Below are 15,786 nucleotides of genomic sequence, written 5' to 3'. Positions count from 1 at the left end.
AAGAGCTCAAAAAACCTGGCTCATCTTGGCTCTTTTGTTTCCATAATATTCCTTAGAGTGCAGAATGTCTGCTTCTCAAAGGTCTATTATTCTCTATAGCCTGTTCACAAGCTGAAGTGTGCCTCTCTCCACTTCTCCTTTATTCAAGAAGCATTGAAGAACCAGTTTAGACAATATGCCTAATTTTTATATGATTATAGTAATAGACAATGAATTCAGCTCTTACTGTTTTTCTCCATGGGCTCCTGAGCCAGAGCAGTAATTACTAAAAAGTCCAAAACAAGTGATAAGGGTGTGTCTGCAAAACCTACTTCTTTCACAGAACCTTTTCTACTTGTAGACAAGTCCTCACCAGTACTCTTAAGTATTTGTTTCCTGAGGACCTGCCAAGCAGCCTTATCTTTGCAATTTAATCCTGAGGTACAACATCCCCTTCCTTTTCCACAACCAAGCATGCCTATCATGGATGAGGGGGTAAAGGCTGTGAACCTGGCAGAAAGGCATAAGGTGTTTGTTTTCACTTAGGGTTCAACATATTCAGGCCCTGCTCACAGCTAAGGCTCACAGACTGGGAAGTAGACCAGAAAATCCATTCACCACTGTAAATCAGTGTTTCCCTAGCAGGGAATAACACTGCAGATTGCTGTCTGTATGCTAGACTGGAAGGAATTTAGAGTGAGTTAACTGCTGGACTTGTACCAGAGCCACCATCAGAGTCTCTTACCTGTTTCTCTGCATCCTCAGCTCTTTGCTCTGCTTCTATCACTCTCTGTTCCAATTCCTGCATCTTCAGAGACAGAAAAGAAAGAAAAGGGGGGAAAGAAAGAAAATAAATTAACATCACCTGGAAATTCATGTTTTACTCAGCACTTGTGCAAGCTTACAGAACTTTGGCATATTTTGAGTTAACTGGACAGCTTTGACCAAGAAAAAAAAAGCCTTTGACCTTTTCCAGTCTTCTGCCCTACTTTGAATACACCGGAACCATTTTCTCATTAGTGAGCTTCATCATTCATTACATGGGTCAAAGGAACAGTGCCAAAGTCTTGACCTCATCTCTGCAATTTACACACTGTGGGCTGACCCTGCAAGGAGCCTGTCTACAGTGCACCATTCTTCCCTGATCTTATTTCAGCTAGGATTCATTCCCAATGGTAAATAAAAATGAATATATCTTGAAAAGCTCACAGCAGGTTCTCTATAATGTCACATTATAACCACTGAATACTTTGCTTTGGCTTCAAAAGCATCATAGACTTATAACTGACAAGATTAATAATGATCCTAATTTTCCTATGCTTCTTTTCTTTTTAAAGAGCTTTGCAAACTGACAATTGTGATTCAACATCTGAATGTTGAATGTCTATTGCTGCTATTGAAGTCAAATGACACTGAATTGAATTTTATTCTAAATGTTTATAAGTCACTTCATTCTCATAAAATCAGATGTACCTGGGGTTCTTCTAATAATTTACCAGTAGAGCTCTTTTTTTGGTAGGTTTGGGGGATGTTTAGGTGGTTTTCTTTTAATTGTTTGTTTGGTTTTGTTTTAAATTTTTCTTTAGATATGAGCCTAGCCTCTCATTTGGTGTTTGCCAAGGTCATCTTCACTTGGCCTGCTTCGATTGGTCTCAGATTTAGGACCAGTAATACAAAGTCAGCGACTTTATCCACCAAGATCCAAAATTTGAGGTATGCTTCATGGAGTTTGCTGCACTTACATGTTTTACAATGGAAAGAATGACATAGAAGAATCCTCAGAAGATTAAAAGAATCATGCTTGAAGAGGAAAAACTATAAAGTTTTCTCTCCAATGCCTTTTTGATAAAACACTGAAGCCAAGTATTCAGGCTGGTCACTAACAGGACCAAACCAATATATCTGAAAATGGACTTATTCCTCTTGGGTTGATCACCCAAAATGGACATGGCAGCATTCCCGTTTCCATTTGCCTTCCTTCATATGGCAGCAAGACAACTCTTCTTTTCATACATGCTCGCTGACACAAGAGCAGACTGACCACTACCAGCAAACACATCAAAAGGCACATACATATAGACACCTCAGTAGTCACATAAACATAAAAGCAATGACATAGATTAAAAGCAAGAAGATCAAAACCTGCTACATTTAGCATGATATCTCTCACATTTGCTTTTGGATATTAAGTTACAGAGACAAAAGTCTCTGTAACTTAATATCCAAATCAAGGATGCTTCTTTGGCAGAGCAACAGAGGGATACCACAGAGGAGTGCAGCCATACAAAGCTGCTCTGACCAAAGAGCCTACTTGAAGACTGAGCTCAAGGCAATCTAACACGAATAGCAGTGGTCTATGCTACATGAGTTTTAGTCCCCTTCAGAATATTGATGTAACCACGCACTTATATATTAGTATCTGGACAGTCACCACCACAGACAGGCAACAGCAAAACATATTGGCAAAAGAGAGATGCTAAACATAACTATTGGGGAGACATAATTTGCTTTGTGAAACAAAGAGTGTTTAAGACAGTAGTTTCAGAATCAATGGTGTCTCCTAGTTTTCTGCTTAATTGACAGGGTCTACACCCACAGCACAGATGAAATTCTGGCCCTTTTTACCAAGATATCCTCTTAAACTAATAATTTGTTCCTCCACAAGGTGAGCAATCTCCATGAAAAATTCAGGTTAAGAAGACAGGACCGTTCTGACTGAAGAACTCCTTGTTCTTCAAAGCAGTTGCTTTTCATTGCTAGCAGTTATGGATCTTGATCAGGACAGAGAATCTATGTTGGGACCGTTCCTGATCACTAAAAAGTTATGAAACTTGCACAAGCAGGGCAAGCTGGCTAAGTTCCAGCCAAATCAATTACTTTTGTCACCCTAATTCCCTCTGTAGCCTTAAATGAACTTGTATTTGTCTTAATTTCCTGTACTACATTGTTGGGTTGTCCTACTATGAACTTTCAAATAACTGCTGTGCTCTTGGTGTACATGAAATCATTATTTCACTCATCCCCAGTGTCAGCACTCTCACTGGAGCACATTCAGATTTAATGCATACATGCTTGTAAGGCTCTTTCAAATCCCTCAATGAATTAATAATAACACTTGGTATTTACATGGGTCCTTTCATTCAAAATGCTTTATAATTTGACAAATGCTACTAAGCAATGTGAACCAAGTCATACAAAAAAATTAATAGCCAAGGCAAATGCATGGAACTCTTCTTTCAAGTACTAGCCCAGACAGCTTATATGGCAGAAACAGGACTAGTTGAATAGCCATGCTTGCCTGAGACAAAAGATTCTTTTTCCAAATGTTCCTTGTTTATTGAAATAAGACAGAAGCAGGTAGTTACCCAGATGGCGCTTCTAAAAACTGCAAAAGATCTTCCCATCAACCATTCACACAGGCTTTCCCTCTCCTGATGGCTCAGAGGAAGCTACATAAAATCGAGTGAAAAATGCTTCTGTACCTCTCAGCTCCATTTTTCTCCTGCTGTTCTGTTCCAGAGCTCACTCTTAACCAGGTCAACTTGCTGCCGAGGCAACGGCCTGGTATGCCACTCACCAGCAGAGGAGTATCCCTTTTCCTTGTGTGTGTACAAGAAAATCAGGGTGAAAACAACTGCCTGTTTCCAAAGCAATCCCTGCTAATGTCCACAAGGTAGGACTCAGGGGTCTCGAGCCCTGTGGGGTCCAGCAGGATGGCAGAGCTTTGTCTGGGAGACCAGGGGCTAAGGCTCTTCTGCCATGCCAACCCCCAGCCAGGCTCTGTGCAGCTTGGGCAGCTCTGTTCGGTAACTGAGACCAGGCTATCAATGTGGAAGTTCACACCATGTGAACTAGGGCATTGGCAGTTAACCACTGGGTTTTAAATTCCCCATGTTCTGAACAGCGATCTAGATTATTCAATCTAAGCGGATTTTAAAAATCTCAAGTATTTAAACTGTTAGAGCACATTGTACTACCAGTGCCAGGCATGAGTTGTTGGGTTTTTTGCGAGTTAAAATAGTAAAAACTGTCTTGAAATCATAAAATTAGTTATAAAGAATAATTTAAGATGTGGGGATCAGGTTTTCAAGCCCTTCAGTCACTTCCACACCTATGACAACCTAGCTGGTGAGCAAGTATCACACCCCTGTTAACACTGTTCTTCACTTTGACCATCTAAAAGTATTTAAAAAAAAAATTCCTGTTACTGCAAACCATATTGGGAGGATCCCAAGACAGTGCTTACCGCAGGCTGGCACACAGCTTCAAACTGGGCAGACTTCGCATTTTTTCAAGATCATCCCCCCTGACTGTCCCAGAAAACCTTCCTTGAAATGTAGGACTCTCCAGTAAATCTGAATCTCTTCATTCTCATAATGAGGAAAAAAAACCTTACAAATCACAGTTGCTATAAAACCTATGACAAAAATCCCTGAAGCTGCAATCACTAGACATAAACAAAGCACCTCCTTCAGTTCTGCATCACTACCCACCTGAGGGTGACAAGGATGCAGCACAGACAGGAGCCCCTGTTGCTGTGACTGCTGGGGTGTCCTGTGGTGATTGAGGAGAAGGGGAGGAAGGTCTCTGAGCAAGTCAATACAGACCAGCTGGGAACCTGAGGCCCAGGACACTTCCCAGGAGAAGTGTTCAGCATAGGCACTATGTGTCTGAGTCCAGCTGCAGCAGGAGAGCCTGCTGGAGCTACCCCATGGTTCCTGCTGAGGCTCTCCCCTTCCCACATGAAATTTGGAGTTAGGAATTGCAAGCCTGTTAGCTTTTTGACCCTTTAAGTAAAGCTACAACAGCACTGTAGAAGTAGTTACAGAATAACCTGATCACTGAACCAAGCTACTCCTTAATCTCAGCAAAGAGAGCATCGCTTTGACTAAAAGGCTGGATAAATGGTAGCCAGGCCCCTGAAGCAGATGAAAATTTAATTCTCTGCCATGACCCACAAACTTCACTAAAGAGATAGTCAAAATATCTGGCAATCTGTTCTCCAATAAGGAAGTCTGGTAGGTGGGCTTGTCTCACGTGTGGGTAGTCAGGAACTTTCTCAAAGCAGAAATTAATAAAGCACAAGGACACAGATCTCACAATGCAGCAAACTTACAAATATTGCATATGAATACTGGTTGTCTTTAGCAGACCTGTTCCACATCTATACATGCCTTTTTTTTTTTTAATGTGCCTTTATCTAAATGGACTTTACAACCACTTTCAATGTTTTTCAAGGGAAGTAATCACTAAGGTCCATCTCAGAAATTAATTTGAAGAGATGAAGAAGCTGCTTAGAATTGCACAATTCCTTAAAATATGAAGGGTGGAAAAAATGTCTCATGCAGTATATGGCAAGAGTGAAAATGTAATTACAGTGAAAGCAGGGATGAAAATTATGCCACTCTCAAATAGCTGTCATCTGGATGTTTTTACATCCAAAACCAACAAACAAGAATATACACATAGAAGTTACATAATACACAATGGAGGAAAAGTGAGTTTAGAACAGATCTGTCATTGGGTATAGTAAACTGCAGTCAGCAGTACAATTTCTACTTCATTAGTAAAACTGTTCTCACTTTCCTATATAATAATTGAATATCTGGGCAATCTTAGGCTGAACTGTGATAATGTAAGCCATGTTTTGAAAAAAAAAATGGAGCCCCCCCCCCCACCCCCAGCAACCTACAAATTCGGACTTCATACAAATTAAGTGAAAAAGCTTTAATTCTAATTGAAAAACAGCACCATTTAGGGTTAAGAAAAGTCACAAAAATTCACACCATGATAAAAACAAGCAAAAACTCAAAACTCCAATAAAATCCTCAGATCTTTACCAGTTCTCTCCTCTAGAATGCAAACAAACTCACCCGAGGGCACTTGAAAGATATTAGTAGAAGATGTCTCTAAAACCACAGATGCCATGTAAGTTTCTAACATCCAGATCTCAAAATATCTGGCCTTGCTCTTCAGTATGTTTTGACTGGATATGAAGTGTTATTCTAACACTATGGCAATACATGTGTCCCTGTCCCGGCTTTTAACATTATAGCATAATTTGCACTTCTCCATGCTTTTCTGTTGCCACCCAAGTTATGATCCTGCTGTTCTTACCCAAAACATCCATATTTGCTCTGCTATTGTCTCAGTCACTTCAGATATCCAGAAACTTGCTGGTACAGTGTTTTCCACTAGAGTCCAAATACTTGGTGGTTTTGTAGTAAGCAAGACTCATTCTTATATGCCACTTTACACCATGACAGGCACATCTCTGCATCTCAACTGATAAAGCAGAGAGCAAAGATGTACTGTAATCAAAAACTAAATCCTCACTGCAAGCAACAGATATATTGGATAGCTTGGCATTTGCAGATTTTTTGCTTTTGTGTCATAACTCATTGCAAAGTAGAAGAAGTCACCTCTGCCTCACCTTCTCAGCTAACAGCTCTCGGATCTTGCTTGCCTGCAAGCGGAATTTGAAGAGCTGGGACTCCAACACAAGGCATCGCTTTTGCCAGTCCATACAGCTGCCATTCTCCACTGTGAGTTCTGCCATTGTGATGTTAATCATCCATTTAGGATGTCGTCTGAGGTGCTCTAAAAATCCTACAGAATCAAAGGGGAAAAAAAAGTATGTATTTTAGAAGGACAAACTAATCACCTCTGTACCTAGTTTTCCTTGGTCCCTCTTACAGAACTGGTAACAAAGGCCATTTCTTCTCCAAGCAGAAGATGAAGTGGTACTACCCTGAGTCACTGATATTGCCCTCTGCCAGAGGTCACTCTTAATGGATAAACGTTTACCTTTAGAATGAGTAAATAATTTACTAATGCATTATACTGTATATTCCAGAAACAATCTTACTGCCACCCTTACAGTCTTGCTCAGCCTCTACCCAGAGATTAGGAATACTTTTTACTTCTGCCTCCTTTGTTCCAGTATGGCTGTAAACCCTCAAATCACTAAAATCTACTGCCTCAGGTATCACACACACATTTTCATCTTGGGTCACCAGGGCCTTATCTCAAACAGACTGTGTTAAGATGATGTGATGTATTAAGCAACTGTTCCCAATCCCTAACTACTTGACACAGTCAGTTGACAGTAAGAGTGGAAGTGCCCCAGTATCTAAACAATTGTTCTGTTAAAACAAAGAGAATCCATACAGGAATAAGTTAGGGCTAAAGACAAAACATGCTGTTCTATTGAAATCCTTGTAGACATCAAGAAATATATACAGGCCCAGAAAGTGGAGAAAGCTGTAGTTTTTGAAGACCTTTTACTACTCAGTAACAGCTTAGACATTTCAGATACTTACAGTAAAAGACCCAAAAACCTAGGCAATAGATGTTCTTAATCAAATTCAGGTATTCATGAACAAAAAGGTCAACTCAGTGTGTGCAGTCTAGCAGCCAGCTATATTATCAAACAATAATAAATGTTTACAAAGGTAGAACAGCTGTTAGCTCAGCTTCATCAGAACAATTAAATCCTTACTTGTTAAAGAACTTCTTACCAGCTCACAGGCAAACTCACAAGTCCCAAACAATGTCAGATGAAGGAACAGTCTGGGATTTGCAAGAAAGTAACAAAGTCACTCAGCCCCATTGCCCTTACATCTGCCTTTCTCTGCAGAGAGGAAAAGTTTAAGATGTCCCTCCAGTTGTATCCACTTGTCAGAATACCTGGTTCATGTTCTGCATGTAAGACTTGAGATTCAAACTACTGTGAGTATACATAATAGTGTGAGTACACGTAACACAACAAACCCCTCTATCCAGCTATATACGTCTGATGTTCCGAGTTAAGGTAAGATGCATTTTCTACTCTTTGGCTAGAAACATTACCTGTGAGTTATTTTATGGTCAGGTTGCTTTGTTAAATAATAGAAAGTTTCCCAGACAGCAGATTGCCTACTTTTCCAATGACTTGTGAAATACTATTCCAGAAGGTAGGTTTCAGTAAAACAAAACAAAGGTATGTTCATGTGCAGTACTGCAGCACTGAAAACACTCCACAATAGGAAAGAAGACCACTTTCCTACAAGCAGCACACTTACTGCTTTAGAGAAATAGAGGCCATCTTTTTCCACAGCCCATCCAGCACACTGCTCTGATCTCTAGCCTTAACTCCTTCCCAGGCACTGAACCAGGTTATCTTTGGTACACTTTTCAACACTGCAGCGTTTCCCTGTAAGGTAGCGCTATCAGTCCTTCCCAAGCTGAAAGAGTGCACTAAGTCATGGAAGGATCCTACAACACTGTTAACTTCATTTACAGCTAACACTGTTTTGGACACACATAATAATTCAGCTCTCAAATGAAATTATTTTCTCTTTCACACAAGTGTATTTTTCATATTTTTATGTAGCTTTCATACAATCTTTTAGTCTTTACTCATAAAGTTTAAATCCAAAGAGGACATACAATTGAATGGGATGGACTCTAATGATGAAAAGCAAAATGAAATTGATGTACCAAATAATTTACACCAAAGCAAAACTTATTTTCCACATAGACCATAACTTCTACTTGAACTAAAATACCCCTGTTCTGAATAGGGGGTCTGGGATGGAATAGGCGTCCTGAATCATTGCATTTTATTCTTTATCAGTACAGACAACTGCATTTTATAATTCCTTTCATAAATTAACATTGCCCTTCCCTAGAACCATGCTGGCAATTCTCCCACTATTCCTATTATTCTAGAATCTCACGTCTCTAATGAGCTGCCTCTTAATTACCAGCATAAACATAATCATAACCAGCTGTTATGATCACGTATCTGTTAATTCTTGTAGATCATTACCCTTCAGTCTAGCTACGGTTTTTTTCCTCCCTCATATTTACCCCTTGATATATTTATAGATATCAAAAACATTTCTTTAAGAACCTCAATTTGCAAGGCTAGAGACAAGGGGCTCCTTTCAGGGGCTCCTCATCAGAAAAGCTCCCTGCTCTCCCTCTGTACCTGTTCCAGCTTCAGTGCATATCATATAAAAGAGCTGGTTCTTCTCACTCCCTTTCATAGCCATGGGTGACCACGACTGCATCTGAAAGGCAGCATGCACCCACAACAAAGCCTAGTGTAAAGGCATTTAGCACTTTCCCCTCTCGTAAGGAATGCCTCATCTGATTGCATTTGCCTTTTTTTTTACAGCCATATTGCACTGGTGGTTGACATTCACAGACAAGCTGATACAACTGGAATAGAGGAATTTCAGCTGACTTTTCCTTTGTATATGGCAGATGTGGGAGAGCAGGAGGGTAATTAAAAATGGACTGGAACAGTTTATTAAAGCTCAGGTCTGTGCCAGATCTCTGAAAGATCAAATTCTCTGTACTACAGGCCGGTACCACACAATAAGACAAGAGGCAAAGGGCAGAAACTGATGCACAGGAACTTTCATTTGAACGTAAAGAATAATTTCTATTGTGCAGGTGACTGAGCACTGGAACAGGCTGCCCAGAGAGGTTGTGGAGACTCTTCACTGGAGATATTCAAGAACCATCTGGATGCAATCCTGTGCAATGTGCTCTTGGATGGCCCTGTATGAATATGGACATTGGACCAGATGACCTACTGTGGTCCCTCCCAATGTGAACCATTCTGTGACTACAAAATTCAACATGCCCGTGGTAACCCTGCGATTGATTAGTACAACTATGGGTTATATTTTTAAATACATGCAGTATTTTTAACATTTAAAAGGCACAGTTTGTTTTTGGGTATCTGGAATAAGTCTTACTGTTTATGCAACTGAGTCTTTTCCTCCTCTACTAATTGTAAGAGTGCTCTTCCAGATTTTGTGCCCACTTTGTTACTTCTTCTAATGTTCAATTTTGTTTTGTGTCATTAGATGAATCCCCTGTGTCAGTAGCCAATCCTACAAGTAAAATACCTACCATCTAACTGCCCCCTCCTTAGCACTGTGTTGTCACATTCTCTCTTGTCATTTGTCTATCTTACCATTCTTCTATTAATCCCCATCTCCTCCACTTAAGCTTATAACTTCCCCACATGTAATCATACCAAATGAGTTCTGAAGAGTAGAGATTAGAATTATAGTTTTTCCCCCTAGCAAAAACCTTACACTTTCTCATAGAAAGATACTGCATCACAATGTCTAATATCTACATCTAGAGTACAACTTTATTTACAAAACTTATTCTGCATTTTAATTTACCAGTGAAATACATTGTTCCTTTTCCCCTGTTCTTCTGAACATAAGCAGTTCATCTGCACTCTGTGAATAACAATATCAAATTCATTTTGACAGACTGACTTTAAATCACTTCCATCGGATCTGCCATTTCAGATGTCCTTTTTAGTAAGTCTTAACCATCTTTTTTTCAGCACATTTTTTGATTCCCCTTCCTCTCCCAGATATTAGTCCTCTTCATAGCAGATAAAGAATTTATAAGGATATAAATATATAAAATTGTCTCTTTTTAAGCCTTATGCATAAGAAGAAGGTGGGAAACTGATATTTGCAGAGGCAGCACTCTTATTTTAGGGATTCAGAACATAGGAGACAGCGACTCTATTCGAACAAGCAGAGATTTTCAAAACTTCATTCATAAATGTATACAGCCTCTTCTTAAAGAGCAGCTTGATTTTCAGTGTTAAGTATTCAACAACTGTCAGTGATAATAATGGCAGATAAAAAGTCCTTAAAACTCTGTGGGAGAAAAAATGACTCAACCATCTGCTAAATGCAGTCAAAGTTAGAAGTCTCATGCATATATCTGTAAGTTTTGACTTTAAATACCATATCCAAAATAAATATGATCATATTTGCTTGGAATGTCCACATCCAGTTGTAATTCTGATGAAGCTGAAATTTAAATCAAGATGTCACGTGTTTGGGGTTTTTTCTTTGTGTTTTCAGACTACAATCAGCTGATGTTGCAGATGTAGGTGGATCCAGAACTAGAACTCAAAATACTTAGACTTGAGCACTTCCACCTGAAAAGCCGAAACAATCAATCAATGTGAAGACTTTCAGGTGCAGATACAAATGCAAGTAAAGTGTTTGCAGCTTTGTTCATGCAGTGCAAACAATAAAGACAAGTGAAGCACTATTTCCATATTCCAGATGTGTCTGCTCAGCTCAGCAATAAATTTACGCAGGCTGTCATAGAGGATTCACACAGCATAGGGGGACTGCAGTTCTTAGCACCAGCCCATAAAAAGCACCAGTGTCTGAACACCAGAGCTGAATATTGGTCTAACTTTCAGCTACCATCTTAATACAGAAGGAATCACTAGACAAGTGATAAATGAAAGGGAAGAGAGTTCTTCTCGTGTCACTGAATTGGTATCAAGGGGGTCAGCAGTACAGGCAATGGACAAAACTCAGCGGGGAAATCCTCTACTATTAATCAACACCCTGCCCCCAGCCACCTCACTTTCTACTTCATACTCGCCTCACCCCTCAGCTTTTTAGCACTGAGGCCATTGGAATTGCTCAGCCACGCAGTCATTTCCCGCTCAGGAGTGCGGCTGAGATGCGCAGAGCTTGGGCGGAGAGGGGCGTGGGGGAGAAAATAACACAAAAAACTGCGGAAAGGGCAAGGAAAAGGATTGTCGCGGGCCTGGGGTGGGAGGGAGCGGGGAATAATTTCCCCTCCATATCCGCGCAGGTGGCTTAGCTAGTAAAAGTGCCTGGAGGCAGGAAGAAGGGCTCTCAGTTGTGCTCTTCTACCTGCAGAGGTCTTGCCCTACACACCGAGGCGTAAGGAAGGCAGAAGAGACCGACGAGCTTACAGACATTTACTTCTTGGACCGCATCTCCCCCTTCGTGTGGCCATTCCTCCCCCCACTTCTTCCACGACTCTTCAGGGCCAAAGTCCCAGACCGAAAGCAAACCTCAGTTAACTGAGATGCCACAACACCAGCCCCAGAATGCTCCCGCCAGTCCCCTTACGGTCACCTTCGAAGAAAGCCAAGCCGGGGGAGTAAGGCTGTGCCAGCCAGCCCCGCGCAGACCGGCCCTCCAGAGCCCCCGGCCGCCCTCTCGCCCGCCGGGGGCGCCTCCCCGCCCGCGCTCACCTTGGCCGGCGCGGAGGTCTCTGCCCGGCGGGGCAGGACGGGCGCAGCCGGCGGCGTCCCGGGGCTCCCGACCCGCGGCGCGGCGGGGCCGGCCCTGGCCGCGGGCGACTGCGCGGTGCCGGGCGGCAGGCAGGTGCCCGGCACGGCTCCTGTCCCATTCAGCACTTTGCCATTCCCTCCCCGGTTTCCTTCGGGCGGGAGAGCCCGGCTCAAATATCAGACACGGCCCTCCCGAGGAGCGCAGGAACTGACATCAGCCGCCCCGGGCTTTTAACCCCTTCCCGGGTTCAGCGGCGAGGCAGGTGGGGGGGGGGGCAGTGCAGGGTGCCTGGGCGGCCCGGGGCACAACAGCGGCAGCGGCGCTTTGTCCCGGGCGGGGACATCTCACTCTCCGCCCACCTTGCACCCTCCGGGACTGCCACCGAGTTTCCCGAGCTCTCCCTCGCAGTCATCTCCCAGACCTCGGAGCTGATGCTACCCAGACCACCCCCAGACCACCAGGGCAGCGGCGTTTTCTGCGGAGCAGCCGGGCTAGGAGCTGGTACCTACAGAAGCACGCTGCCCTTGCTGCCACTGGAGCCTTGAAGGGCTGGCGGTCCATCTGAAGTTCTAGATGGAGCACCCTTCACTCGTTGTAGGCAACCCTAGGGCATGAGGCTGGTGCCATGAAAGAGATGAAAAACAAATTAGCATAATGGTCTCCTGACCAGAGGACACCAACCTGTACACGTACTGTGGCCATTTCTCACGTAAAATGGCTTAAACAAAGAGGTACGGGGCTTCAAGCATTTCTAATGATAGCTGCCAGCACACAAAATATGTTATTCAGACATATGAATAACATATTTGATGGCTCAGGCCATCACTTACTGAGCTACTTTACATGCAGCAATGCCTTATATGAATATATGGTGACATGCAGGAGTATATTGCCTGTGTTATACCAAGAACTGGTGATATCTTACTGCCTCAAGAGGTTGGGCACCGGCAGCGAGTAAGTGCACACACCATGTGCTACTGGCTGCTGCCCTCTGCCCTGGCCACTCCCTGACACCCCAGGCTGGCCAAGCTTATGCTCTATGCTCTCTTGCCCTTTGTGTTGAGCAGACCAGAGCATGCAAATGGCAGTAAAAAGGGACTGGAGACAGATGGGCATGGTAGGACAAAACGTCCCTAGAGACATGGGCCTCAGACCACTGTGTTTTAAGGCAAAAGGCCCTTTGTTTTGCTCTTCAGGTTTAGCAACTACTTGTTACTTATTCCATTATCAGGCTCATTATTTCCATCAGAGATACTTTTAAAATGTCTATATGAGGCTCCCCTCAGTGGAGATAACAACAATCATTCTGATGTGTATCTTTCCAGCCATTTTCCATGGACCTTCCACATGGACCCTTCGCTACCATGACAGTTGGTCTCATCTCGTGAAAATGAGTCTGGCCTGTTGGTGAAGGGCTGCACCAGAATGATGATAACTTGAGTGGTTATGAGAGATCCATGAATGCTCTGAAACTGTACTTTGTCACCTGTTGAGACTACTTACACAAAACAGGGCAGTCTGAAATAAACAGGCTTCAACAATCTACGAAGGAAGCACATAGAACAACTGAACAAAATTATCTCCTAGGACACTATGCAACACTATTCACTAGACATAGTTAAACAAGATCTTAAGAGTTGTTATCTGGCTCACAGATACTGCCTGGTTCAAGATCTGCTGTTTATTAAACGTTCATTGTAAACTTTTTCCTCACATTGATAGTGTGCTTCCACTGATGTCTCAGCAGAGAAACATTGGGTACCAAATCACTTACTATGCAAAAATGAAAAGACTGATGTGATTAAGTGGTTAAAATATAAAAATATAACTAAAAACATAAGGTCAAGATTTGGACACTGGAGTGAATAAAGGCAGACTCTGAAATCTACACCTCATAATCCAAATAAGTAGTCAGATTTCCAAAGACTCTAAGGACACTGCAGTTCCCTAAAGATGGTTTTGCTTTAGATTTCTCATCTGTTTCCAGTTCCATGGGAATCTGGTTGAATGAAGTTGCCTGTTCCTAGCTAAGAGACAAAGCATGCATTACAGAGCTGGTTCAGGCAGAGAGCAGGAATGCACTACACAGGGATCACTGGAGACCCAAGCGGAGATAGGCAAAAAAGTGAAAAGAAACAGGCATCTGGTGAGGAGCTCTCCCACTTGGACAGGTGAGGAGGGACAGGCAGGAACACAGGCAGAGATCAAGCTGAGTATTGGGACAGTTTCATCCAAAGAGATTTCTCCAGCAATTCCCAGTAGAAAGGGCTCCAATTGTAGTTGCCTACAGTTGTGTGTAAGTCTGTATTAATTATTATGCCCAGTGATCAAGGAATTGTAATAAAAAATCAGAAACAGCACAATTTGTGCCTTCCTATAGTTATTTCAGAGGGCAAAATGTAGCTTCATGCTTTACAGAGTCCACTCCTGAACTGAGGCTGGCCAAAGACAAAGTGAGATGGGATGCTCCCATCCTATTCTTGCTCCTTGCAACTACAGCATGCAAGCAGAATATTTCTTAATCAGAATTTTATAAGCTATTTTTATTCTTCCCTTGAAGGCACTGGTCAAGTTCTCTCATTTGCATCAGCAAAGCCAACCGGATCATATCACTCACTGAAATGTCAATATCTGGCCTTGTGTTTTTCCCAGGCAATGAAGCTTGACTGCCAGGACATTCCTCAGCCACTGAACTTTGTATAACAAAGTACCTCCCTAAGAATTGCCTGTGCACACCTTGCTTTAACCCCTGGAGGCCCAGAACCACATCAGCACTCACATAACAATGTTCTGCCATGTGTTTATTGCAATTATTCTTCAAAGATATGCCTCCTTATATCTTCTGTCACTTCTGTTAAAGTATTTAACAAAATTATTATTAAAAAAGAGTAAATCATGGTTTCCATTAAATTTTGAAAATAGAAAAATAGTTTGTCTTCAGAAGGAGAAGGTTGTAAGAACAACCAGTATCTCATTGTTCCCAAATTATTTCCCTTGGCAGTTGTCTTTAACATGGCTTCTCAAGCACTGTATGTCAGGTCTTTGCAATCTGCAGACACATCATTCAGCAAAAAGTAAAATTTACTACAAACAGCAAGTACCTTATTGACAAAACAAACTCTCTGGCCGATCCAAGAGACCTAGCTTGGCACTGTCAGACTACACTGTTAGACTATCCTTATCACAACACAAGCACAGACTGCTTTGTTCAGAGCACCATATCCAAGATACCTAAATAGAAGGACAAAGAGATAAATGAGAGCGAGAGGTCAGAAGATGAGAGCAGAATGAACTCTTTCTCTTAGTAAGCAAAGTTGTCATAGTTCTGCAGGTGGGAGAGAGCACTGTGTTCCAGACACGGTGCCGCTGAAAACTGACCAAAGGGGCAAGGACACCAGCCAGACCAAAAGTTCATGTGTCAGATCCCCATTGAAGGCTCAATCCTGTGTGGGAAAAAAAATTGCACAAAAAACCCCCAGTACCTTGAAACACCAGTTTGAGGTATTTGTCGCTCTCCACAAGCAGCTTAGGCTTCATATTGTAGTTCTCTAAATTCCACCTGTGTTAGAAGCTTAAAAATGTTGAAAATGGCCTTTGTGCTTAATTCTCTTTCTCTCTTTCTCCTGGGTTTGCAGTGTGCTGACAGACACAATACAGAGTTGCTACCCCCTGCCTCTCTTCTAATCAGCAATGACAAGTTCATGCAGCA

General features: G+C 42.2%; 1 protein-coding gene across 2 annotated transcripts in view; it reads right to left on the bottom strand.

Moving 5' to 3' along the window:
- The window catches only part of PLEKHH1 (pleckstrin homology, MyTH4 and FERM domain containing H1), a 70,881-nt gene that overhangs the window by 37,200 nt on the left and 17,895 nt on the right, over positions 1–15,786 (bottom strand). The window contains exons 1-3 of one of the 2 annotated variants that reach the window (XM_009101980.4): positions 12,038–12,104; positions 6,413–6,588; positions 725–787 (exon numbers count right to left, since the gene is read on the bottom strand). In XM_009101980.4, coding sequence (XP_009100228.3) covers positions 725–787; positions 6,413–6,553 — 204 coding nt within the window. In that variant the 5' untranslated portion in view covers positions 6,554–6,588; positions 12,038–12,104. Of the gene's footprint in view, positions 1–724; positions 788–6,412; positions 6,589–12,037; positions 12,105–15,786 lie in introns of those variants that run through there. The other variant, XM_050974870.1, reaches the window with a different exon arrangement.

This window comes from Serinus canaria, chromosome 5, assembly GCF_022539315.1.
Source record: "Serinus canaria isolate serCan28SL12 chromosome 5, serCan2020, whole genome shotgun sequence".
In the NCBI taxonomy this organism is placed as follows: Eukaryota; Metazoa; Chordata; class Aves; order Passeriformes; family Fringillidae; genus Serinus; species Serinus canaria.
This window is presented reverse-complemented; position numbering and strand designations above follow the sequence as displayed.